At 49.7% G+C, this 17,989-nt stretch overlaps 1 protein-coding gene across 2 annotated transcripts; it reads right to left on the bottom strand.

Annotated features, from left to right (window-relative positions):
* Nucleotides 1–5,207: 5,207 nt before the first annotated feature.
* TWIST1 (twist family bHLH transcription factor 1) lies at nt 5,208–9,175 on the bottom strand. 2 transcript variants are annotated; one of them, XM_015853891.3, is made up of 2 exons: nt 8,285–9,052; nt 5,208–6,528 (listed from the first exon to the last, which is right to left on the bottom strand). In XM_015853891.3, the coding sequence occupies exon 1, from the start codon at nt 8,899–8,901 to the stop codon at nt 8,329–8,331; it is 573 nt and encodes a 190-aa protein (XP_015709377.2). In that variant the 5' UTR covers nt 8,902–9,052; the 3' UTR covers nt 5,208–6,528; nt 8,285–8,328. The 2 variants fall into 2 exon arrangements, with proteins under 2 accessions (XP_015709377.2, XP_015709376.2); XM_015853890.3 differs by lacking the exon at nt 5,208–6,528 and adding an exon at nt 7,030–7,789 and having other exon boundaries at nt 8,285–9,175.
* Nucleotides 9,176–17,989: the final 8,814 nt, after the last annotated feature.

The following is a 17,989-nucleotide window of genomic DNA, read 5'->3' as shown; positions in this document are numbered from 1 at the left end:
TTCTCCCCCACTAATACTCCGGCAGAACTCCTAAAACGCAGGAATTTTCAAAATCAAAGGCATAATCGTTGTCCTTCTGTCCGTTTCCCCGTCTCTGCCACACACGCCACACACCAAACCGCTGTATCTGTCATTATCCCTAGTGCAGATGCCTGTTTGAATTCTTGATTCAAGCCGGAGGACATTTAATAGCTGACTGGATTAAATACTGCAGACTGCAGCCCAGAATCTCTTTGAAAATACAGGTCGAGGACTATGCCTAAATTCGCTGGATGAAAACTGATCTATGATATATGTTTTAAGTTCAGATCTGAGGATGGAGGGGAAGGGGGAAGGGAGTCTGTTCTGGATCTGGTTTATATTGCAAAAAACCTTGAAGTTGAAAGGTGTTCCAAGATGGTTGGAGAGAAGGAAAGAGAGAGAAAGTGAGAGGGCAAAAAAGAGATGGGGGGGGGAGAAAGACAGACAGACGGAAAGAAAAGGATAAGAAAGAGGAAGAAAGAGGGAAAAGGACAAAGAAAGAGAGAAAGAGAAAGAGAGAGAGAGAGAAGGAAAGAAGGAAAGAAAAAAGGAAAGAAAGAATGAAAGAGAAAGAAAAAGAAAGAAAGAAAGAAAGAAAGAAAGAAAGAAAGAAAGAAAGAAAGAAAGAAAGAAAGAAAGAAAGAAAGAAAGAAAGAAAGAAAGAAAGAAAGAAAGAAAGAAAGAAAGAAAGAAAGAAAGAAAGAAAGAAAGAAAGAAAGAAAGAAAGAAAGAAAGAAAGAAAGAAAGAAGGAGAAAGAGAAAAAGAAAAAAAAAGAAATGAAGAAAGAAATAAATGAAGGAAGAAAGAAAGAGAGGGAAAGAGGAAGAAATAGAGAAAGAAAAGACAAATTAATTAGCTAATCTTTCTACATGGGAAATGGATATATTTCCCATCACAAGTAATCAAATATGAAGAGCAGCAAAGCACTTCGAAAGTGCTGAGGTTTCGTAAGAGGAATTAGCCGCCTGTTTGAAATTAACACTAATTTGGCTCCTATATCAACAGCCCCTTCCCGTAGACAGCATCTCACTCCATCACTAAACATGTTTGATAGCTGCAGGGTTCAGAAGGCAGTGTGCGAGTGTGTCCGTGTGTGTGGACGACGTTCACTTTCACACGTGAAGAACAGCCGTGCTCCTTCTCAAATCCTGAAGCATATATAAAAGGCGTTCTCTCGCATTTTTCTAAATAACATTAAAAATCACAAAATAAAACGGCTATTGCTGAAAATTGTGGATCGATTGGTAAGAAAGGAAAAATAGACTTTACTTTTTTGTGTGTTTTATTTTAAAAATTCGAATTTTGATTCGCTTTAAATGTACATAAAGGATCATGAGATTGGCACTTAAAGAGGATAAATCCAGATGTGATCTGGATTCTCAAAGGGAATAAATCCCCAGTGATTTTTAGACTGATGGGTAGCACCTCAGTCTATCTGCCTGATGTGCGCCCGCATTACCATTATCAAAACTCAGTGTGCAGCGCCAGTCCTCCTACCTTTAAAAACGCTTGCGTTAAAAGGAAAATAAAAGCTGAATTCTCTTCTGTCTGGAAAAGTTCAGTGAGAACTTTTGTTCCACCACCGTTCTGAATTAAGATACGGCAGCGTAGCGAGGCATCCACTTGCAACAAATAGGTTTGCAGGAATAAGCAAGGAGTATTCACAGCACATCGAAATTGCTTGTAAGTCAATAGTGCGGTGCACGGGCAGGTGTCCGCAGAGCTCCGAGTACCTCCCGCCTCCCCCCGCGGACCCTTTTCTTGCGGACCTGCTCTGGTGGGCTCAAAGGGGGACACTGCCTCACTACCTGCCGGCGTGAAGCGGGACTGATAGTACGGGCACAGGGATGGAACGAGAGACATTGTTTTTAAATGAAAATGCCTCAAGACCTTCCGGAAAATAGTAATAACCGTAAGTAAATATATATGGAAACTAGTCAGGGATGCAGAGCTTGCATCTAGAGAAGGACTGAGAGTGCTCTCCTGAAAACCTGCGTCCTCCCGGTTGAGCACCGCCCTTCATTTCCTGGAGAGCGCTGCCGCTCCATGCTCCCGGTGCCGCAGCCCGAGCTGCCCCGCTTCTAAGCCGCTGCATGGGGCCGAAGCACGGGCAGAGCCGGGCGGCCCCGGGGCTCGGGACTGGCAAAGCAGCGCTGCCTCGCTCCTCCTGGAAGGCTGCGTGCACCTTCAAACAGAAGGCAATTGATTAGTCTCAGCTTCTCCTCCCAGCAGAGATCCGATACTTTGCTTGGGATCAAACAGACGCGAGACTAAAGGAGGGGGACGATGGGCAGGAAGGAATAAAGGGGAAAAATAATAAGAAAAAGGAGAGAGAAATGAAAAGAGAAAGATGAGGAAAGGGGGAGAGAATGGAAGGGAGAAAGAACGTGAAAGAATGAGAGAAAGAAAGAAAAAGAGAAAAAGAAGGTCAAAAAAGTGAGGGAGAAAGAGAAAAAAAGGGAAAATAAAAGGAGGAAGGGAAGAAGGAAGAGAGTGAGGGAAGAAGGGAGAGAGGGAGGGAAGGAGGAAGAGAGTGAAGGAAGAAGGGAGAGAGGGAGGGAAGGAGGAAGAGAGTGAAGGAAGAAGGGAGAGAGGGAGGGAAGGAGGAAGAGAGTGAAGGAAGAAGGGAGAGAGGGAGGGAAGGAGGAAGAGAGTGAAGGAAGAAGGGAGAGAGGGAGGGAAGGAGGAAGAGAGTGAAGGAAGAAGGGAGAGAGGGAGGGAAGGAGGAAGAGAGGGAGAGAAGGAGGGAGAGATGGAGGGAAGGAAAGGAAGGAAGGAAGGAAGGAAGGAAGGAAGGAAGGAAGGAAGGAAGGAAGGAAGGAAGGAAGGAAGGAAGGAAGGAAGGAAGGAAGGAAGGAAGGAAGGAAGGAAGGAAGGAAGGAAGGAAGGAAGGAAGGAAGGAAGGAAGGAAGGAAGGAAGGAAGGAAGGAAGGAAGGAAGGAAGGAAGGAAGGAAGGAAGGAAGGAAGGAAGGAAGGAAGGAAGGAAGGAAGGAAGGAAGGAAGGAAGGAAGGAAGGAAGGAAGGAAGGAAGGAAGGAAGGAAGGAAGGAAGGAAGGAAGGAAGGAAGGAAGGAAGGAAGGAAGGGGAGTTAGATTCAGAGTACTGGAAGAGCATACAACATTTGGACTGAACATCTGTGTTTTCTTTCCAACAAGGAAACAGTTTAAAAGGAATATATGCATAAATGCACACATGTATAAAATGGCATGAAAGATTTACACTTGATTTTCCGAGAGCCGTTCTCTGCCCATGTTTACAAGGCGGGGCTCCATTTGCAAGTTGTACATCTGTTCCCTTCACGTGACATTCTCACAAAGCTCCAACATCTGGTCAAAATAAACCTCCTTCAGGTACCTGCTTAACTTTTCACATGTCAAAATCCCTTCCCCTCCGAAGATCCCCTTTCCCCCACGGCTGCAGTGTGCGCATCGCTCCTTTCTTGACTGCTCGGTTAATGACCCTGCCTCATTCATCCCAAACAGAACAAAGCCGTCCTAAACATGAGGGGGCGACCCCGGCCTTCACGACGCATTCGTCCCCGCCGCCCCTCGCTCCAGTTCTCGCTTTCGGAGAGCCCAGCGGGTCCCGTCCCAGCCCAACGCTGCGCGTGGGTATCTCTGCAAGGCAGCAAGAAGGATGGTAGCATCCCCCATACCCTGCAGTGTTACTCCAACATTGGTAAAACCAGATAATGAGTGTTTCATTATCCAAACCCGATTCCGTTATTTTTTCTCCTATTGTTAATTGCTGTTATCATCTGAGTGCTGTTGATTGCTGCGCACTTCTTCGGGATAATTTCAAAGAGAAACGCGGCCGCGCACGGCACAGGAGAATTTTCACGAAGTTGCTGCAAATATAATGCAACATCTTTTTGAAAGCAGTGTCGCTCCCCACAAAAACCCAGCCTCACTGAGGTGGTTCGGCACTGCTAAGCGGGCAGCGACTGAGATTTGAGGGGCGGAAACACAGCTTTCCTCCCGCTATGAATGTTTCATTTTCTTTTGCGTTTTGGTTCGGGTTTTCAGACGGGTGCTATTGTCACCGTTATGTTTCCACAGCTTTATTGTTCCCGTTCCATAAAACCCTCAATCTCGGACGCTGTTCTGTATACTCGGCCTCTTGGTTGCTCTTAAAAAAGAAAAGGGGACTTTTGTACCCGTGATTGTAACCTGCTCCACCTTCCAGTGACCTTCCAAATGCTCCTGCGTATTTTATAGACATCTGGGAATTCCATACATGCCTTAAACTCCAATTACACACCTTCTTCAAAGGACACGTGCTTTGATTTGCCAGGAACATTAAGTGGGCTGAAGCCGAGAGAAGCTGGTGCACGAGTTAATGCGAAATACATCCTGTGCCATGTTTACTGCGGGCAGCTAACACTGCGCGGCAAATAAAACGAGTCTTGGTGGGACGTGGGTGCGGGAGCCTCTTTCTTCCCCTCCGCCACCCGCAACCCTCTGCGGGGTGGGTTTCCACTCCCACTGCCCCAAGACGCCTGTCGATGGCGGAGCGCCCGGCTTCCCGCCGGGGCAGGTAGGAGCTGCGAGCTGTGCCGGGCCCTGGTGGGGGTCGTGCAGGGAACGGAGCCCCTTCCCCACCCTGCAGCCCCTTCCCACCCCTCTCCGGAGCTCCGGGACCCAGCGGTAGCTCTCGGCGAGCGGCAGGTGCCGACGCTGTCGGCGCCGCAGGTGAGCCCCTCTCCCCCCGGAGCCTTCCTCGGCGCTTCCGTGATTTTTGTACCCTCCTCTCAACCCCCCACCCAGACCGCTCGTTTGTTTGTTTTGCTTAAAATTACAGATGCAGGGAAAACCGCCTGACATCATGGGAGCGGGACAAGCGTGCGCTTTGAAGGGCTCCTGGGCAGGACTTCAAGTGAAATCATACGCCTGGGAGGAACCCGATACCGGCTTGGAGAAAGCAGCGGGGCGGCCCCTGCCAAACCGAGGAATGCGCGAGCCCCGCGGCCGGCGCCCCCCGCCCCGCAGGAGGCGCAGCTCCGGGCCCCTCTCCCCGCATCGCTCCGCACCCAGCGCTCCGGGACCGCCAGCGCGGCTGGGCCAGGGCGGTGAGAAGGGAGTGATGGGCCCAGAGCTCATCTCCGCTCGGGTTCGCGTGTACGCTAGCAAGCGGGACGTAGCGATGCCTCCGAGAGAGAAGCAAAATCAATCAGGACTTCCAAAGTTAATTTGCTGATTGCGAGAGTGTTTAAAATTCCCAGAAGACGATTTAATATCCATCCATATGTTTTTTCCCCCTTTGAGTAAGTCTGACTCCCACTTAATCACTTTTGGCTCAAGCTCTAGGAGCGCCGGGCCTAGGCAATCCCCAGCTCCAAATCAGGAAAGGTCGCATTTGTGTTTTTCGAACGGGATTATCTCCTTTTAGTGAAGCGGAGGTGGCGTTCGGCAGCAGGGAGAGAGCTGCGGGAGCCCGCGGTGAGGCGGAGGTCCCCAGTGCCGCGTGGGTCCTGCGGGCAGCAGTGGGGGATTTTCTCACCCGCTGAGCGCTGTTTGCGATGGGGTCAGTCCGGTTGGAGTTCACCAAGCGGAGCTGCTCCGGATAGCTCGGCGCGTTTCTCAGGGTTAGCAGAGCGTGGCTCACGGCTTTGTAAACGCGTCGGGATCCTCGTCTATATCCCTCAGGTAACTCCACGCGCAAAACGCAACGAGCATCCCTTCTCCCCGTTGTATTTCCCTACCTGCTTAACCCTAAACGAGACGCTCTTCCTAAAGGAGCTCTTTCCCTCCTTTGTGATTCTGTCCCGTAAAGAACGCTGACCACCCTCACCCCCCTGCTCACGTCCCCCAGCCCCGCTGCCCCTCCACTCTCGCAGTCGCCCGTTACCTCCCGGCGGAGGCCCGCAACGGGACGAGGGATCCGGCGAGGTACAAAGGAGAGGGGAGCTGAGGGGCCGCGGGGGGAGGCAATGCCCCCCGGGATCTCACAGCGGGGCTGCGACCACCTCGGTCCCCATTCAATTTCCACGTCCTCGCTAATCCGGCAATACAAACAAGCGCTGCGGGCTCTCTACTGTAAACATTGCTCACTGGCCTAAAATATGCACGATATTAAATTCATAAGACTGTTATGTCAGCAACAGAAGGTAATATGGGGATATGGAAACAAAAACATTCAGGCAAAAAAAGTCAACTGAACCTGGGCTATGCAAACAGGCTCTGCTTTGAACAAACACCCCATCTCCTTGCCCTGGACACCGGCTGAGTCCCGGCTGCCCGACCCCAGCTCCGCGGGGGGCTCTGAGCTACTCCCGGGCGGCACTGCACACCAGCGCAGCCTCCTCGGAGGGGCATAAAGGGGGATTGGGGAGCCGGGAAATGAACGAGGGACAGCAGACGAGGAATCAGCTGCGGGTGTTAAGGGCTGGGGGTGGTTTTCTCTTGGTATTTTTGGTTGCTGTTTGAGCATCTTCCCTTTTTCACCATCCTCCTTAGCCCTCAGGTCTGTAGATTTCCTCTCTTTTACACCGGGGTCTCGCCGCGCCCTACGTGTAGAAGAGAAGAGGGCGGGTTAGCGCATCCCCGTGCGTTGTACAACGAGAAAGTGATCGCCGCTCTATATATTATATGGAAGACCCTAGAGAGCAAGAGCAGTCAGACATCACTTCCACCGGAAAACCCCACTCGCTGGGCACTTCCCTATTTCAAACTCACTTTCTCTTTGCCTGCGAATGGACGGATCCCTTCTTAAAACCGATACCTCTCACTAAAAGATATGGGCAAAGCCGCGTGGGAACGGGCTTCTGCCTCCCACCTGGGGCACGGACAGGGAGGAGGGAGCCCACCGTGCCCCAGAGCCTCGGTGCGGAATAATAAAGCTGTCCCAATAAATAAAGCGCCTGTGTCTGTCAGTAGCCGGTTTATTTTCCTTTTTCGCCTGGTTTGTTTATACTGTGGCCCCTCTCTCTTGGGTGCCTTTAAGCCCAACAATCGGGTGTTTATCTCCAGCTCCCAGCCGGAGTTCTCAGAGAGACCAAACCTGAAGGTTGTTAAAATTTCAATCATATTTCTTTATTGCAGAAAAATAATATACAATGATATTTACAAAACAATCATAAAAATAGGAATGCATTTAGACACCGGATCTATTTGCATTTTAACATGGGTCATCAATAAATAAATAAAATGTTTATTTTTTTTTTCTCAGAGGAAAAATAATAATAATAATAAAAAAAAAAATGTTAGGAACCGGGTATAATAACAGCTCGAGCCCAGTTTATTCCCCCCTAAAAAAAACATCTTTTCATCTCTACAGGGATACTTTGGTTGGGTGCTTGCTTTCATTCAAGAATGAAGTTCACAATAACGTACTTCCTCTCCTCAGTGGCTCATAGGCACGACCTCTTGGGAATGCATGCATTGAAAAACAAACAAACAAAAAACAAAACAAAATAAAAACCCTAAAAACAGGCAAATGAAAAAAAAAAATAGATTCCAACATTCTTCGTCAAAATAAAAAAATAATAATAATAAAAAAAAAATTGGAACGCTTCAGACTTCTATCAGAATGCAGAGATGTGTGGATTGTACCGACGCCCACCGGATAGGCACTGTCCAAGCCCTCGGCTCTTTCTCTTTCCTTAAGTGCTCCCCACGCCCTGCTTTCACTTTGGATGCTGCTCTTATAATTTCCAAGAAATCCTTGGCATATATATATATTTTAAGACAAGAACAACAACACAACACGGTATCCAACTTCAGAGTCTCTAGATTGTCCATTTTCTCCTTCTGTGGGAACAATGTAATCTGCAAAAACCCAGAGAGGGCGGAAAACTCGTTACTGACAATGAAAGGTACATGCAGAATCCTCTACACCTCTCTGTCTCCGCAAACACACGCACGGTGAGCGCTTAAAGGGTGAGAGCCTCGTGCTCGTGCTGTGCCCGAAGTGCGGCGGCTCCGGGACTCCCCACGGCTGCTGAGGCTGCGGGGAACGCTCCATGGGCCTCGCGTGGGTCTCGGCCCGAACACTTGAGGCCGAGAGCCGCCCGCAGCCCCGCAGCGCTCAGGCCGCACCCGCCCCGCGTCCCCGCCCGCAGCCCACCCACCCCAGCTGCAGCGCCCCGCCGCGCGTGGGACTTCCACATGAGGTGGCAGCCCCGCGTAGCGGCCCCTTTCTCCCGGCTGCAGGCCGGGCCCCTCGGGACTCGCAGGCCCCCTCCTCCTCCCCCCGGCACGCGTGGCCGACTCACGACGCGGCCTCCGCACCTCTCTCCGTCGCTCTGGGGGTCTCCGCCTTACCTAGGGCTCCTGCCGGGGGGATGCGTGGAGGGGAACGCCGCCTGCTAGTGGGATGCGGACATGGACCAGGCGCCCTCCATTCTCCACACCGAGAAGGCGTAGCTGAGCCGCTCGTGGGCCACATAGCTGCAGCTTGCCATCTTGGAGTCCAGCTCGTCGCTCTGTAAGACCTGGTAGAGGAAGTCGATGTACCTGGCCGCCAGCTTGAGGGTCTGGATCTTGCTCAGCTTGTCCGAGGGCAGCGTGGGGATGATCTTCCGCAGCGCGGCGAAAGCTTCGTTCAGGGACTGCGTGCGCTGCCGCTCCCGCACGTTGGCCATGACCCTCTGGGTCTGCAGCTCCTCGTAGGACTGCGGGCTGCCGCCGCCGCTGCTGCTGCCGCCTCCGCCGCCGCCTCCCGCGCCCGCCCCGCACTTCTTGCCCCGCTTGCCTTGCGCCGGGCTGCAGGGCTCGTCCGCGGCCCCGACGGCGCCCCCGGCGCTGCGCCGGCTGGAGCGGCGCTTGCGGCCACCCCTCTTGGCGCTGGGCAGCTGCTGCCGGTCCGGCTCCTCTTCGCTGTTGCTCAAGCTGTCGTCGGCGGGGGAGACTGGAGAGTTTGACTCGTCCTGCTGCATCATCTCTGGGGGGAGACGCGAGAAGCGGGCCGGGAGGGGGGGGAGGGCAGGGAGAAGAGGGGGGCACCTAACCCGCCAGCTCCCCCTTGAGCGGCTGCTTCGCTGGCCTGCGAGGAGAAGGAGGAGGAGGGAGGGAGGGAGGCAGGACCTCACTTTGGGGGGAGGGGGGATGGCATCAGGATCCAAGAGGAGGAAAAAAAAAAAAGCCCAGCAAAAAAATAATAATAATAAAAAAGAATCCCTCCCGATCCCTCCTTGGAGCCCCTTCGAGGTGTCTGGGATTGGGAGAAAGTTGAAGACTTGGAGGTTCTTATAGCTCCTGCTGGCGGAAAGTTTGGGGGCAGCAGTGTCATTGGCCTGACGTGGAGAGGAGGGACTTTTGCTGAGTTTTATAGGAAAGTTTCCGCTTCCCCCCCTCCACGCTCCACGCCCTCCCCCGATTATTTTTTTCAAGCCATTCACAAGTGATTCGACCTCCCCCCTCCCCACGGCACACGCACACCCCTATCCCAGCCCCTTTCTCCGCTCCCCTCTCCTCGCTTTCTCCTTCAGATTCCCTCGGTTCTCTCTCGGCTGTGGGGTGCTGCTGGGGGTCGGGGAGGTGGAGGAGTGCCCGATGTGGGGAGGCGGAAGGGTCCGAAAGCCGCTCGGTGTGCCTCGCACCCGGGGGTCTGCCCCGCAGCACCGGGGCAGTGCTTCAAAATCTCGGACGTTCCCCGCTGCAGAGGGCACGGCTCTTTAAGAAAGGGGGGGAAGGGGAAAGTCCCCGCGGAGGAGCATCCAGGCACATCCTGGCTGTGTCCCGTTCCCGTCTCCGACCCCCCTCAGAGTCCGGCTTGCTAAGGCGGCCGCACATTTCTGGGCCGGGAAGAGGAAAAGGGACAGCCCCGTCCTGTCAGATTGGAGGACTGCTCTCGGAGAAAGCCATATACAGGGCTAGAAGCGACGGGAGAGGTCAGCACTGGTTTCGGACACAGGCGTTAGTGCCCACGTTTATCTTAGGAGGACTCCGGGCGGGATTCTCATCCTTCCAGCCTAGCCTGGCACTGCGGTGATGGGACGCTTTGCCAGCTCCATGCACCCCCTGACCGTACGTTTCAGTTTGCCCTCCTCGAAGGCATCCGAGTCCGTTCCTGGGAAGGGAGCGTATTCATTTTCAATCAAATCAGTAGGCAAAGTAATTTCTCCCCATCCCCCGCCTTTGTGTCTCTGCCCCTGCTTGCTGGCAGCACCGAGCAGGTGGTGTGTCTTTTTAACAGCAGCTCAGATTCGAACGGGGAAAGGGTGCAAGAGAAAGGCAGAATCTGCCAGCGAGGAGCAGCCAGGGCCGTGCACCGCTGGTTCTCCCTGTGAGTGCACCACACGGTCGTTCTCGAGGCTGGGGCACCCCAACGGCAGCTGCCGGGCAATGCTCCTTGGCAGCGACTGAAGTGGGTGCACAAAGAGGACTGAGTAACGGGGAGTGCTACGGGTGAGGGTGAGGGGGAAATCCGAGGGGGAGGAAAAAAAACAAAACAAAACAAACAACAAAACCTATTAAAAAAAAAAAAGAGAGAGAGAGAGAGAGAGAGAGAGAGAGAGGAGGCTTCTTGCTCGGGGAGAAAAGAGCCGTTTGTTCCCCCTGCCTGCGGGTCTTTCCCCGTCCCGGGCTCTGCGAGGAGCCAGGACCCCGAGACAGCCGTCGCCGAGGGCACAGCACGGCCCCGGCTCACTGAGGCCCGACCCGGCCCCACCGCAGCGCTCGGAATCCCCCGCTGCAGTCAGGAGCTGCCTCTCCCTACTCCGCCGGGAAAGCTTGCCCCCACAGGGCTTCCAGCCGACAGAGAAACAAAGCAACAGACTATCCTAACTCTTCTCTGTTGGGAGAGAGTCAGGAGCAGGGTGGCAAGAAACAGGGGGACCTACCAGGTGAGGGAAGGCACACAGACATGAGAATGGGCACAGCTTCCTCACTGTCCACTTGACCCTGCTGTGGTTGCTGAGACCAGCAGGCCCCTGCCAGTACCTCAATACCATGACCACAAATGTTGCAGTTTCCTTGTGTCGGTGGAAGCTGCAGCTCCAAGGTAAAGGTTGCCTTCCCATCACCATAACATCCTTCCTTCCTTCCTTCCTTCCTTCCTTCCTTCCTTCCTTCCTTCCTTCCTTCCTTCCTTCCTTCCTTCCTTCCTTCCTTCCTTCCTTCCTTCCTTCCTTCCTTCCTTCCTTCCTTCCTTCCTTCCTTCCTTCCTTCCTTCCTTCCTTCCTTCCTTCCTTCCTTCCTTCCTTCCTTCCTTCCTTCCTTCCTTCCTTCCTTCCTTCCTTCCTTCCTTCCTTCCTTCCTTCCTTCCTTCCTTCCTTCCTTCCTTCCTTCCTGCCTCCCTCCCTTCCTCCCTTCCTCCCTTTCTCCCTTCCTCCCTTCCTCCCTTCCTCCCTTCCTCCCTTCCTCCCTTCCCTCCTCCCTTCCCTCCTCCCTTCCCTCCTCCCTTCCCTCCTCCCTCCCCTCCCCTCCCCTCCCCTCCCCTCCCCTCCCCTCCCCTCCCCTCCCCTCCCCTCCCCTCCCCTCCCCTCCCCTCCCCTCCCCTCCCCTCCCCTCCCCTCCCCTCCCCTCCCCTCCCCTCCCCTCCCCTCCCCTCCCCTCCCCTCCCCTCCCCTCCCCTCCCCTCCCCTCCCCTCCCCTCCCCTCCCCTCTCCCCTCTCCTCTCCTCTCCTCTCCTCTCCTCTCCTCTCCTCTCCTCTCCTCTCCTCTCCTCTCCTCTCCTCTCCTCTCCTCTCCTCTCCTCTCCTCTCCTCTCCTCTCCTCTCCTCTCCTCTCCTCTCCTCTCCTCTCCTCTCCTCTCCTCTCCTCTCCTCTCCTCTCCTCTCCTCTCCTCTCCTCTCCTCTCCTCTCCTCTCCTCTCCTCTCCTCTCCTCTCCTCTCCTCTCCTTTCCAGCTCAAACTGCAGCAAAAGCCAGAAACAGTAGTGGGATGAATCCATGTAGTGATGCCTGGGACCTGTGCACTGCATGAGTGATTGCTGCAGCAATCAGCATCATTTCATTCCAGGTTTGGATTTTATCTTGGGGTTTTTGCTGTGAAGTAAAGGTAATTGAGCTCGTGCAGCAAACTGTGCTGTATTCAGGCTGACTGCTTCTAGGCTGCCAGTGGGAGCACACTCAGATCCTCCAAAAGCCACTAAGGCAGCCCTGCAGGCTGCCCTGCAGCACAGAATGAAGGATACCTGTCCTGTTCTCGTCTGTGTGGAGGTGTGGTTTGGGTGGTCACTTGTCTGACTCCTCAGGCAGCTCTCAGCCCTTCTTCACTGTTTGGAGAGCAATATGCAAAGATGCAAGCAACCCCAGAGACTTTCCAGGGCCTTTTTAGGTCAACACACAACCATTTGTAGGGCCTTTCTGCATCTTAGCCCCAGAAGATATGTGTGCAGCGTCTAGGTGTTCCGACTGCAGACAGGACAGAAGAAAATTTAGTATACTGATATCAGCACAGCACAGCTATAATGACCCCGATTACAGCTGGGGGTGTAAACACAAAGCTACATAAATAACAAGCTCCCAGGAAGATGAACTGAGGGATAACCTCAGTGTAGTGACACAATGAACTGGGTTTTATCTCCCACTTAGTTCTCAGTTATGTGCCTCTGGAAGCAAAATCCACGAGAGATTTTAGGGAGAAAATTCAGACGAGTTTCCCCCACCAGGATCTCTTGATCCCTGTGCAGGATTATTGGCTGCTGAGACATCCTCAGGCTGTATCACACAGGCCCCTCTGCAGCCAGCATGCCTCCCTGCTTTCAAGGGGAGTGGGCTGACAGTGTGGTTCTTCCTTTCAAGCTGAAGAATGAATGGAAGCTCTCATTTCATCTGCCTGTTTATAAATCAGCAGGAAAATTTAAGAACTTATGTGAACTGTGCTTATAAACTATGCATGGTGATTACACGTACAAAGTTACCCATTAGTGTGTTATTCTGCATACACACAAATTACAGCTGAGCTGCAGTGTGCTGCTCAGTGTTACCCATATGGCACACACACATGCTGTAATTTAGCTCAGAAAGGCTGTGCGTGGTGGTAATATACTGAGCTCTCTCACTGGTGAGGATTTCTTGGGGTATTCAGCAATGTAATCGTGGCATTATGTGCGTGCTCAGAGACAGGCTGCACTGCATAGGACTTGCACTTCCAGATGTATCTTTCAGGCAGAATTCAAAGCCGGCTGAAATCAGTTTAAGTTTCTCCAGCCTCCCCGTGGGCTGAGGTTTTAATTCCTACAGATGATCGGTGTTAGCCTTCTTTCCCATTTTCCTCTCTTCCCGTTGACTGCAGCCGGCTCAGAGCCTCCGGACCCGGGGCAGGGAAGCCCAGCCGGGCTGTGCTGCCGGCGGCCGCCGGAGGGCACGATTTCCCTCCGGGCCGGGCCGGGGGCAGCGCTCGGGGCCGCGGCTGCTCCAGCGGAGCCTCACCGCGGGGAGATGCTGCCCTCCCGCTCGGAGCTGGTCGGATACAGACTGCAGAGATGCCACTTCAGGTAACCCCGAGTGCTGCTTCTACCTCTCGCTGCGAGGTTGCGGGTCTGGTGCACGGAGCCCTGAGGACACACGGACGCTTCTCACAGGTGTACTCCCAGCCTAAGCTTTGTAAGAACGAAGAGAAAATTACTCGGGAATCATTCAGTGAAGCAGTTTCATCGCCAAATATGACCTCAGTGATTTTTCTTAAGACATTTCCTTTTCTTTTAATCTCGACTTTGTAGTTTCTGTGTAGCTGTTGAGTGAAAATTCCCGAAGTCCTACTGGCACAGGGAAAGGTGATAGGAGCCGTTTGATTAGCTTCTCTGCATGACAGCCCCGTGCTCTCAGCCCCCGCCCGGGGCTGTGCGGGCGGCAGGGAGCGCTGCTCTGTTCCCCTGCCCCGCTGTGCTACGCTCTGCCCTGGCGTCGTCTCAGCCCAGTCAAAGAGCAAGCATCATCATACAGGAGACAGCTGTACCCATATATATCTATCACGACTTTTGTTTATAGAATATTTATTCATCTTCAGAAATAATTCATGGCAGGGGAAGAAATGCCTAGAGGTGAGAGTGAGCACTTTGGTGGAGGCTTGAGCAGTACCTTCTCCTGCTCCACAGAGAAGACCAGTCCTTCCTATCACAAAAGATCAACAGATCTGATGCTGTTGTGGAGCTCTGCACCTAATTGTATCTCAGGGTCTTGTTTATGTGGTTTCATGTCTAAATCTGAAAAGACTGCTTAGTAAAACAAGCTTATCTACACTCCAGGGGATGATAGTTATTTATATTAATAATGGAGTTTATTTGTTATTTCAGCTCCTTTGATTTTTTTTTAAGTTGTTTTGTTTTTCCATCTCTCCCATCTTTCCTGAACCCTGTAAATCTCTCTCTCTCTCTTTCTTTTATATTCTTCCTGCTCCCACACATCACTCAAATCTGTTCTTCAGTCTTTCAGTACACTTGACCCATGGAAGCTGCATAAAACTTCAGGCCTTTTTTGCCACAAACTCTGATTTTTTTCATCCAAGGTGAAGAAGAGCTTACCATGGGCACTGATGATGGATGGACAAGGCATGCTTCCAAAGGGTGGGCTCAGACTCTTTTTGCAGATCATGCAATTCAAAACAAAATCCTAGAGTCAGAATTTCAGCATGGAAGCAAGCACTGACAGTCCCGTATGCATCCTGGGGAAGGATTTCTTGTACTCTGTATTTACTGTGGTGTGTTTTAGACTTACAGTTGTTTTTGGAATTTCAGGGAAGAAGATGAATAAAAGGGTCATGTGAGAAACTACTGTGACTCTGAAGACCCCACAAGAATCCACCAGACAGTAATAGGCTCTCCCTTACCTCTGAAACAAACAACAAGACCTGGTGTGACACAGGGAATATGCTTGGAAGGTCATCCTAACATACACATATGCTCTTCTAGGGAAATGGAAATTATTATCTTTTTGATTGGTAGTCTGATTGAATACCAGATCTGGAAGTTGGAAACCATCCACCTCCTCCTCCTCTCTCTCTGAGACCACACAGGATTGAGTAAAACTGTATGGGAGAGGAGAGCCTGGATGCAAATACTCGTAGAAATCAGCATCCACCCAGTTCTTCCGGATTCTAAGGGCATCCATCTAGAACTTGAGGGATTTCTGAGAAAACAGGGGTTTATTTTCATCTCTGTCAATTATTTGCTTTCCAAGAAGGCAACTAGAGTGGAAACAAAGTCTATGTATTTCTTTTTAGCAGGAATGTCTTATTTATTTTGTGCAGTGAGCTATCTGTTATGATACCTAAAGATTGACTGTACATCTTAACTGTCATTTACAGCCCCAGTCTCATTAGTCTGTTTCTACAAAACCAGGCAACTGTTTGTCAGTCTGCCTTACTTCCCATCCATTCATATATCTATAGGTCTTAATTACAGACTAAATCATAAAATAGTTCACACAAAGAAGATGCTCTAGATAATAAATCCTGATTACCAAATTTACAGATAAAATTACCAGGGGAGTCAGTGATTTGTTTATATATTAATGTAAATTAGTGTGCACATGCTGTTTGTATGCATGTATGCATGTGCACATATGTACTCTGACCACCAGAAAAGCATCTGCATTTGTAAAATACCATACTCCTTCTGTTTCCTCCCTGAAGAATATCTATAGCAAACATATTCTCATGCCAAAGTACACTATCTGACCTTGCAGCACTAAAAATAGTTAACCTCACAAGCAAAGAAATATTAGTTTCTCCTTTTAGAATATTTATGCTTGCATTCATTAAGGACTTACTCCAAAACTCTTTGATGTCAAAGGGAGTGCTTCAGTGGACTTTAGATCAAGCCCTAAAATGGGTCAATTAAACTTTAAATATAATGAAAGTGAAAACAGGTCCAGACTGAGAGTATTGTTGAATAAAAAGACATGTAGGCTGCATTTGGAGGGTAAGGTGCATGATTATTCTTCAATATTCAAATTAATTTTTGGATTTTTAATAAGAATAATCTTTTGCTTGAAAATGCAGTATTTTTTTCAGTCTTCCAAGCAGATATATATTTTTCTGCACGGCAGATATGTTCTTTTAGTATATTGACTTCAGTGATATGTATTTGTACCAGACCTTAAACAGTAAGGTGTGCTCCAGATTTTCAAAGTCAGACCAAAAGCTTCACTCCAAAGTATTATCCTAACTCGAAAATAAGTCCAGGTTTAGTTCTCAGTTCATTCTGAATCAATTTATGACATTTTCTAATGTTCAGTGTAATGTCATTCTTCGCTGTGATGCACTTTGAAAACAGGCTAACACAGCTCTTGGTAAAAGAGGATGTGGAGATAAATTTAAAGGCAGAGGATGTGCAAGGAATATAGCAAGGGCTTTATTACTTACAAGTAGCATTTATAACTTCAGTAGGTAATCTTCTTCCCTACAATACAGTGCATAGTATTAAGAAGCATACTTTAAAAAATAAATAAAGAGGAAGAAGAAAAAGAAGAAGAAAACAGATATAATAATAAACGACAGCCTCACAGTACTTACTGCACTTCTTCCCTTCAGTCATTATGTCCAGTGTTTGGGTAGTCTGAATGATGTAAGACTCCAGGAATTTTTTGCTGAGCGGGGATTATTAAATGCACAGCAGTAAAATGGTCATCATTCCATTCAAAGAGATAGAAGTTTGATCAATTGTATTGCAATGGCTTACAGCCATATGTTATCTACAGTGACATTCATGATCTATTTTTGTTATCCCCAAAAGGCCTTAAACCTAGCTATTATCAGCCAGCATGTTAAACTTTTGGTCAATAGAAATCTGTTAGTGTCTTAGAAAGACATGCAGTGTTGTCCTCTGGCCAGATTCCATTATGGGTAACTACAGCTTTATCTTTATTCAATGTATGTAATTGAGTGGCTGTGGTAAGGCACACTGTCATTTGGCTTAATTTCAATCAGCCAAGATAATTCTATGTATTTTCATCTTGCTGTACAAAGTGAAACAGCTGCCACATTCTTCTTCACGGAGATGCATCCCAGAATGGGCTGTCTCTTTTGAGAGGACAGCATAGCCTCCAATTTGGCAGGTAATATTTAGTGACACCAAATCCTTCCATCTGTGGTTTCATGTTGTTAGTTAATTGCAGGAACTAATGGACTGGTGTGGATGTCAAACTATCTGATTTGTTAGTGTAGCTGGCGGGTTAACAGTCAAAGTCCTCCCACATCTGTACACTGTGGGCAGTAATTCTAATAAAAAAAATTAAAAAAAAAAAAAAAGAATAAATATAAGAAAAATATATACATGTTTAAAGATTAGATACACCACTAGGAAATTAAGTTTGTATTGCTAAATCAGACTCACTGTGAAAGAAGGAGGTATTTAATAAATGCTCCCATCAGGAGTATGGGGCCAACCCAAAGGCACATAGATAGTGGAGAAGAAGCTGATACGGCCACTCAGTTACCCCTATAAAAACATCTATTCGTGTTCGCAGTGATGTAGCATAGGTCAGAAGCAAACTGTACTGCTATGAAGAGGCAGAAGATACAATTTCATACCTTGTAGTTATCAAATACATTGTATTTAAACTACTCACTGAGGGTAGGAAAACAAACAAACAAACACAATCCAATTTCCATCACTCTTTACTTCCCAGAAGTTGGCAAAATATTATACAACATCAAGTCATAATTATACCTTGCTTAAGAGCATTTGAAAATGGTGTGTGAAATCCACAGTAGATCTGATGCTACTGCAAGGGCACCAAAGCCAAAGAATTAATGACCCACCAGTAACACCCGTGGAATGTCAGATGGCACACAACATAGCAAAACTCCATCTGCAATACACATGCAGGACAGTAGTACCATACAAGTACTAGTAACATAATGCATACAGTGGGAAGAGACCACAAGAAATATAGCTTGTATTTTCCCCAGATTTTGTCTGATCAGGAAATCTCTATGGTGTTGCCAGCAATCCCACCTCTGCAGGGCAAGTATTACCATTTTCTACGAAGACTTCTTGCCATTTGAAAATGTGTCAGTGAGTGCTTTCAGCAGAAGAAAGACATTGGGCAGAAAGCCCCCTCTTTCCTCCCCAAAGGTCAT

Source organism: Coturnix japonica, chromosome 2 (assembly GCF_054131305.1).
Source record: "Coturnix japonica strain WE chromosome 2, WE-NBRP24, whole genome shotgun sequence".
In the NCBI taxonomy this organism is placed as follows: Eukaryota; Metazoa; Chordata; class Aves; order Galliformes; family Phasianidae; genus Coturnix; species Coturnix japonica.
The sequence above is the reverse complement of the archived record's forward strand: the minus strand, read 5'-3'. Positions and strand labels throughout refer to the sequence as shown.

What these genes read in the sequence shown, in the direction of transcription:
- TWIST1 (XM_015853890.3), bottom strand. Translation starts at nt 8,901, where the DNA reads ATGATGCAGCAGGACGAGTCAAACTCTCCAGTCTCCCCCGCCGACGAC.